General features: G+C 58.9%; 1 protein-coding gene across 1 annotated transcript; it reads right to left on the bottom strand.

Moving 5' to 3' along the window:
* Positions 1–3,891: 3,891 nt before the first annotated feature.
* Positions 3,892–6,553, bottom strand: LOC100227429 (class II histocompatibility antigen, B-L beta chain-like). The gene is made up of 5 exons (XM_072921216.1): positions 6,401–6,553; positions 5,674–5,943; positions 5,013–5,294; positions 4,165–4,271; positions 3,892–4,064 (listed from the first exon to the last, which is right to left on the bottom strand). Exons 1-5 carry the CDS (start codon positions 6,483–6,485, stop codon positions 4,056–4,058), a joined length of 753 nt encoding a protein of 250 aa, XP_072777317.1. The 5' UTR covers positions 6,486–6,553; the 3' UTR covers positions 3,892–4,055.
* Between the last annotated feature and the right edge of the window lie 1,767 nt (positions 6,554–8,320).

Raw genomic sequence — 8,320 nt, 5'->3', positions numbered from 1 at the left:
TCTATTACTGACCGAGGAGTTTTTCGCCCGCTCTAATTGGCCGGTTCCGTTGGGAGCCCGATTTTCAGACGCTCTACCCAGCAACCGGTGAGGTAATTAACGCCCCGAGCTCCCATTGGCTGTGCCGCGTCCTGCCCGCGCTCTGATTGGCTGAGGGGTTTCGGGACGCTGCAGCCCCGGGTGGGGATTTTTGGGCAGGGGGAGCCTTGGGGCGCGGGGCGGGCGGGGGCGGGGATGGGGGCGCGGGCTGTGCCGGGCCAGCCAATCAGAGCCGTTCTTTTCGTGTTTCACCCCAATTTTTGTGGCGCTGTGCACGTACAGAATTTCCTGCTCCGACCCTTTCGTCCCGCTCCTCTATAGGAACGAAATTTGCCAAATTAGCAGTCAACAAAATTATAAACTATGAATGGAACTGGAGTAAAATGATATAAATTGAAATTTTAATATAATTTTTATATATAACTTTTGATTAATATTTATTAACAGAGCTTTTTACTATTATTATGTAATAATACTAAAATTATACTAATTACATTAATATCGTATTATTTTAAAATTTTAAAATATATTAATTTTTCAAACATATTAAATACATTTTTTAAATAAATAATATATTATTAACTAGGGGTGAGCGCCTGTCATGGTTTGACACTGGCACAATGCCAGTGCCCCCATGAAAATGCAATCTCTCAATTGAATGCTGTGAAATGCGACTGAGAACAGAGCAAAGCAGCCCCAAGGTTAATAACAAGGAAAAAAACTTTATAAAGCTACTACTACTATACTACTATAAAAGGAAAAAGAAAGGGAAAAAAATCCACACACAAAATTCAAAATGAAAACCTTCCAAAGCATTCCTCCTCCCACCACCCACCTCCAACAAACCACAGCGAGACACAACCGGGACCCCAATCAGGTTTCCACCCTCCAGATAATCAACACCCAGTCCATCGACAGATAATCAACACCCAGTCCATCGGCAGATAATCAACACCCAGCCCATTGACAGATAATCAACACCCAGTCGATTGACAGATAATCCACACCCAATCCATTGACAGATAATCAACACCCAATGCATTGACAGATAATCAACACCCAGTCCATCAACAGATAATCAACACCCAGTCCATTGACAGATAATCAACACCCAATCCATTGACAGATAATCAACACCCAGTGCATCGACAGATAATCAACACCCAATCCATCGACAGATAATCAACACCCAATCCACTGACAGATAATCAACACCCAGCCCATCGACAGATAATCAACACCCAATCCATTGACAGATAATCCACACCCAGCCCATCTGCAGGGAGAGAGGAGCCCCTCCTGTGCCACAGACCCCCCAAAAACACAGCTGCCACACCCGGTGCTTCCATGGCACTCACGGCACCGCCCGGAGAGAAAAGTTTCCCATGGTGACCCTCTCCTTTCCCTGCACGGCGCTCTCAGCACCAATGCATGCATGGACAGACTGCTTTGAGGATTTTTCCTTTCAAGGCTGCCCTGCCAAGAGGGGAAAAACAACAGTTCAGTTTGTCATTTTTGGGACCGCAGTGCCCCCCATTTTCCCCTGGGGCCGAGGCTCCAAGAACAGAGATCTTCTTCTCTTCTTCCTCTGCGAAGACAGGGGGCACCACCACAAACCTCCCTGACTTTTCTCTGTTGGCTCCACTTCTGTCTTTTCCCAGCTGCAGCAGGTCTCTTTGGCTCACCAGCATCCTCCTAAAATACCGTCTCTCTTGGAGGAGAAGATCGGTTCAGTCTGTGGCTACCAAGGAAAAGTCCGGCCAAAAGCCGCTCCATCATCTCCTCCCACCTGGAATTTCTCCTTCCAACATCCCAGCTCCCAGGCTGTCCCTCTGCCTCTCTTTCAACCCGAGGAGGAGAAAAATCCCACACAGCTTTCATTTCTCAGGAAGGGTGAAAAGTGCCGACTCCCAAGGGTGGCTCTGGGCCCAGGCTGCAGCTCCCAGGGCCGGCTGGGCCTTCCCCGTGGTGTATCGCCGATAAACCACCGCTGCCTCTTTCTCTCTCCCTTTCTCTGCAGAGAGACTCTGGGGGGGAACGGAGACATCCCAGATTTCTCCACCCTTCCATCTGCAGGGGGTTCCATCCCCCCACCCTTGGGCCCACCTCAGTCCGGCCGTGGGCCTTCCCCTGCCCCACCCAGCCACGGCCGGGCAGGGGAGAGGCTGCACTGAGCGCTGAGAGGAACCAGAGAGAGCGAGTTCTGCTGGGAATTCTGCTTGGAACCCCTCGCTGTTCTCAGAGCCGTGTCCACCTTCAGTTGGCCAATGTCCAAACTGACCTCTTCCTTCCCAGAAAATTCATTTTCCGTCTCAAACCGCGACAGCGCCCCAGGCTGGGAGTTCCTCCAGCCCAGGCCCAGCTCTGGAGCTCCCCGCGGGTTTTCTGTCCATAAAAGCCCCAAACCACCAGGATTCAGCCCAAATTCAGATTTGGGGTCCCTCGGGCTCCGGGCATCCACTCCTCACCCACGAAACCCTCCCGGTGCCCCCCAGAGATTTTGGGACTCTATCCCGGAATCTGCTGTGGTAGATAGGGACAGGCGAACGGAAGATCCCGGGATGTGACGGAAAGAAAGACCCTTCCCCCTTCACCCTGTAACACGTTATCTACCACCCCCAGAACATGTAACCACACCTAACCCAGTAGTTTTCCACTCTTGACTAACCCTAGAGACCCTACCAACCCCCCCTGACGTAGCAAAGTCCCCCAAGACTATTTAAACCCATGAGATAAGATAATAAACGCTTTTGACCGTCCACCACATTGGTGTCAGCGTGTGTCGTTAGCCCGAGTGGCCCGGACAGGCCGGGCTGCCGTGCTGCTCCTTGGGACCAGGTCACCATTGCCTCCCCTGAAGGGAACAGGGATGTTCCCAATGCACACAGGGGGATGTTCCCAATGCACACAGGGGGATGTTCCCAATGCACACAGGGGGATGTTCCCAATGCACACAGGGGGATGTTCCCAATGCACACAGGGGGATGTTCCCAATGCACACAGGGGGATGTTCCCAATGCACACAGGGGGATGTTCCCAATGCACACAGGGGGATGTTCCCGGGGCTCTCAGGGGGATGTTCCCAATGCACACAGGGGGATGTTCCCAATGCACACAGGGGGATGTTCCCAATGCACACAGGGGGATGTTCCCGGGCACACAGGGGGATGTTCCCAATGCACACAGGGGGATGTTCCCAATGCACACAGGGGGATGTTCCCAATGCACACAGGGGGATGTTCCCAATGCACACAGGGGGATGTTCCCAATGCACACAGGGGGATGTTCCCAATGCACTCAGGGGGATGTTCCCGGGGCACACAGGGGGATGTTCCCAATGCACACAGGGGGATGTTCCCAATGCACACAGGGGGATGTTCCCGGGGCACACAGGGGGATGTTCCCCATTCCTTGGGCTTCCCGCACCCCGGGAATGACAAATCCCGCTCAGGGGTGCCGAAAGCCGGAGCGCTCCCGGCGCTGGAGATCGCAGCCGGCCGCGGGAATCGATGGGAATCGCCGGGGCCGTTGAGCAGCGACGCTTCGAAGGCGGAGGCGGCCCCGGCTTCCTGCGGGGGCTGAGCCGGGAGCGGCTCCGGTTGGGCCGGGAAAGGCTCGGGAGGGCAGGAGGGGAGCGGCGGCCCCGGGGCTGCAACGCTGCGGGGGCTGCGTGAGCGCAGAAACCCCAAAACAGCGCGGGGGAGCCCAAAAACCGTCCTGGGAGTTCCTCTCTGCTCCTCCTCCTCCTCCTCCTCCTCCTCCATCCCTCTGTCCCCCTCCCTTTTCCCAAACCCGTCCCCACCGCCCCCCCAAACCCCTCCCCCCAACCCGCCCCCCACAAACGGCCCCGGGGCCAACTGGGAAGCTTTATTGGGAGCACTGGGAGCGGGCGGGCGGGGGCAGAGCGGCAGCGGGGCTGGGGGGGACACGGGACCCCCCCAAAATCCCCGCGGGGACGGAGCGGGGGGTCCCGGCCGGGCCCGAGGCCGCGGGGAGCGGCTGCGGCCGCCGGCGGCTCAGGAGCTCTGCGGGCAGAGAAAAGGGGGTGAGGCCGGGCCGGGGGCCCCGGGGGGAGCGCAGCCGCTCCGGCCCGGGGGGGACACGACCCCCGGCACCCCCCCGGACCTTCTTGCGCAGGTAGAAGCCGAGCCCCAGCGCCAGGAAGAGCGAGCCCAAGACGAAGCCCCCGATGCCCGTCAGCATCTTGCTGCGGGCGGCGTCCGGCGGCATCTCTGGGGGGTCCGCGGGGCTCAGCGCCCCCAAAACCTCCCCCCGACACCCCCAGCCCCTCCCGCCGCCCTCCCGCTCGCCCCCCCGGCCCGGCCGGGACCCCCCGAAACCTCCCCCCGATCCCTGCCAGCCACACCCGCCACCCCCAAACTCCCTCCCAGTCACACCCGGCACCCCCAAACTCCCTCCCAGCCACACCCGGCACCCCCAAACTCCCTCCCAGTCACTCCCAGCACCCCCAAACTCCCTCCCAGTCACACTCAGCACCCCGAAACTCCCTCCCAGTCACACCCGGCACCCCCAAACTCCCTCCCAGCCACACCCGGCACCCCCAAACTCCCTCCCAGCCACACCCGGCACCCCCAAACTCCCTCCCAGCCACACCCAGCCCCCCCAAATTCCCTCGCAGTAAATTCCAGTACCCCCAAACTCGATCACAATTAAAATCAGACCCCCTAAAATCCCTCCCAGTCACATCAAGCACCCACAAACCCACTCCCAGTCACTCCCAGCACCCCAAAAATCTCTCCCAGTCACTCCCAGCACCCCCAAACCCCCTCCCATTGCCCACCAGCACCCCCCCAACCCCATCCCACCCTCCCCAGCACCCCCCAAAGCCCTTCCCAGCCCTCCCCCAGCCCCCAGCCCCTCTCCCAGTTGCCGGCCGGCTCTCTCCAGCTCCCTCCCAGTGGCTCCCAGCCCCCGCCCGCGGCTCTGGCCCGGCCCCAGCGGCTCCCCCGTACCCCAGCTCTGGCTCAGGGGGTGCTCCAGGCTGCCGTGCTCCACCTGGCAGCTGTAGGTGAGCCCGCGCCGGGGGGGGGTTTCCAGCAGCACCAGCAGCTGGTAGCTCCAGTCCCCGTTGGGGACCACCTCGGTGGCCACCACGTGCTCCGAGAGCTCCTGCTGGCCCTGGAACCACCTCACCTGGATCGGGGCAGGGTAGAAATCCAGCACGGAGCAGAGCAGGCGGCCGGGGCCGGGCTGGGAGCTCGAGGGCACCAGCGAGATGGAGACGCTGGGGGGCACTGGGAGAGAGAGAGCGGGGACGGACTGGGATCGGCTGGGGGCACTGGGAGAGGGAGGGGAGGGACTGGGGTGGGGCTGGGGGGGACTGGGAGGGACTGGGAATGGACTGGGAATGGACCAGGAATACACGGGGTGGGACTGGGAATGGGTTAGGGTGGACTGGGATGGAAAAGGAGGGACGGGGAACAGACGGCACGGGATGGGGATGGACAGGGAATGGACTGGGAAGGATTGGGATGGACTGGGAGACAAAGGAGCCCCCGGGGATGGGCCCAGGGAGAGCTGAGGGCTCTGGGCCGATTCCCAGGGAGGTTTTGAGGGGCTCCGGGGTCGTTGGCAGGGCCGGGCCCGAGGGGACACGCTCTGCCCCGCGCTCACCTCGGCGCTCCGTGAGGAATGGGGCGGACACCTGGTAGTTGCGCCGGCAGACTGTGTCCACTTGACGCCGTCTGTTCTCCATTATTACCGGGTCGCTGTTCCACGTCCGGGCCACCTTCTCCCCAAGGGGGGTGAACCCCACGTACTCCCCCACGTCGCTGTCGAACATCACGTCCTGCAGTCGGTTGTAGATGAACCGCTCCACGAACCTCACCTTCTCCGTGCCGTTCGTGAAGTGACACTCTGAAGTTGACAGCATCTGGAACACCCCTGTGAGTGCAGGACACAGCTCAGGGGTGCCCCCCCAGCTCCCCCCCAGCACCCCCAGAGCTCCGGGGCCCACCCCGGATCCCCACTCCGCACCCCCTGTGCCCCACGGCCGCCCTGGGACCCTCCTGCCCGCGCTGCCGCTTCCTCTTGGCCGCCCTTCCCCCATTTCCCCTTCCGCATCCTCTCCCCTCCCGCCTCCGCCCGCACCCCAAAATCACTTCTGGGCTCCCGAATTTCCCACTTTCCCACCCATTTTAACACTATTGGCCCAACCCCCAGCCCCTCGGGCTCAGATTTGGGGTCCCCCCTCCCCATTTCCCCCCTTCCCCACCCTCCCCGCCCCTCCCGCTCTCCCTTTGGGGGTCCCCTCCTCCTCCCCCTCCATCCCGGGCTCCCCCTTTTCCCCCTGTTCCCCCTTCTCCCCCCCGGCCCAGCGCCTCCCGCGCCCCCCGCTCACCCGAGAGCTCCGCGCCCGCAGCCGGGGCGGCTCCCAGCGCCACCAGTGCCACCAGCACGGCCCCGGCTGCCGCCCCTCGCCCCATGGCAGCGCCGCACCGGCACCACCAGCCCCGCAGCGGCCGCGCTGCACTGGGGGAACCAGCCCGGAGCAGCGCGGGGTCATTAGCGACGCGCTCCCTGATTGGTCGGGCGTGGTTTTTGGCCGCGATCTGATTGGTTTCCGTTTTTTTTGGCTCCTCTCTGATTGGCCGAGGCGCTTTTTCCGCGCTCTAATTGGCCGGTTCCGTTGGGAGCCCGATTTTCAGACGCTCTACCCAGCAACCGATGACTCATCAGCGCCCCTCGCTCTGATTGGCTGCAATTTTCTAGGGAGCTCACTTTTTGAAGCCTCTACCCGGCAACCGATGACGACACACCCACGCCGCGCTCCCATTGGCTGCGCGCTTTTTGGGGCGCTGCTCCCCCACTGCCGGTCCCCCCAGTTGGGCGCCGCTTTCCCGGGAGCAGCACCGGCCCTTCCCCGTGTCCCGGGAGCCCGAGGCGCCATGGACGGAGCGCGGAGCCTCCCGCGGCTGCTGCCGCTGCTGGCCCTGACCCTGCCCGCGGGTTGGGGGGTCCAAGGTGGGGTTTGGGGGGTCCCGGAGCCGCGGGGTTGGGATTTGGGGTTCGCTGTATTTGGGGCGGGTCGGGAGTGAAGGGGTTAAACGGCTCCAACCCCTTTGTTTGCATTTTTTGCGGGATTTTTGGGGGATCTTTGGGGGATTTTGGGAAGGGCGTGGTCCCGAGATGGTTTTTTGGGGGATTTTTGCCCCTTTTTCGCCATTTTGGGGGTTTGGTGTGGCCGAATTCCGCTTTTTTCCAGGATTTTGGGGCTCTGGGATTTCCCAACCCCCCCTGTCCCCGGGATTTTGGGGGGTTGGGCGTGCCCGGACCCCCCTGTTCCAATTATTGGGGGGGGCTGGGAGTGCCCAAACCCCCCTGGACCCGAAATTTGGGGAACTCAAACCTTCCCAAATCCTCTTTTCTCGAGATTTTGGGGTTCTGAAAGTGCCCAAATTCTTCTTTTTACACCATTTTGGGGATCTGGGAGTGCCCAGACCCCCCAGTACCCGAAATTTGGGGAATTGGGAATTCCCAAATCCCATTTTTCTGGCATTTTTACAGATCGAGGGTGCCCGAAATCCTTTTTTTCCTTTATTTTGGGGCTCTAGGTGTGCCCAAACCCCCCTGTACACGAAATTTTGGTATCTGAGAATTCCCAAATCCTCTTTTTCCTGGAATTTTTGGCATCTGGAAGTGCCCAAATTCCAATTTTTCTATGATTTTGGGGCTCTGGAAGTGCTTAAATCCCAATTTTTCCGGATTTTTTGAGTCTGGGGGTGCCCAAAACCCCCTGTACACAAAATTTCGGGAATTCAAATATTCCCAAATCCTCTTTTTCCGGGATTTTTGGGGCTCTGGAAGTGCTTAAATCCCAATTTTTCCGGATTTTTTGAGTCTGGGTGTGCCCAAACCCCCCTGCACCCAAAATTTGGGTAACTGGAAATGCCTAAATCCCAATTTTTCCACGATTTTGGCGCTCTGGAACTGCCTAAATCCCTCTTTTCCCAGGAATTATAATGCATAAAATTATAATAAATTATGTATATTTAAATTACGGTGAGGTCATATTTTATTATAATAAAATTATTCTAATATTAAAAATTCTCTGAAATTTTATAATTATTAATGAAAATCAGTCCCGTTCTCGCTCTTCCTTTTCCGGCTGCTCCTCTTCCTCTGCCCTTCCTCTTCTTTCTGATTCCTCCTCCTCTTCCTCCCCCTCCTCCTCTTCCTCCTCCTCTTTTTCCTTCTCCTCTTCCTCTTCTTTCTCCTCCTCCTCTTCCTCCTCCTCTTCCTTTTCTTCTTCCTCCTCGTC

The sequence above is a fragment of the Taeniopygia guttata genome, chromosome 35 (assembly GCF_048771995.1).
Source record: "Taeniopygia guttata chromosome 35, bTaeGut7.mat, whole genome shotgun sequence".
Lineage (NCBI taxonomy): Eukaryota > Metazoa > Chordata > Aves > Passeriformes > Estrildidae > Taeniopygia > Taeniopygia guttata.
Note: the sequence above shows the minus strand (reverse complement) of the source record. Positions and strands in the feature narration are given on the sequence as shown.

Coding starts and splice junctions, on each gene's coding strand:
- LOC100227429 (XM_072921216.1), bottom strand. CDS start 6,485: ATGGGGCGAGGGGCGGCAGCCGGGGCCGTGCTGGTGGCACTGGTGGCG. Junction 5,944..6,400: donor TGCGGGCGCGGAGCTCTCGG/GTGAGCGGGGGG, acceptor CTGCACTCACAG/GGGTGTTCCAGATGCTGTCA. Junction 5,295..5,673: donor ATTCCTCACGGAGCGCCGAG/GTGAGCGCGGGG, acceptor TCTCTCTCCCAG/TGCCCCCCAGCGTCTCCATC.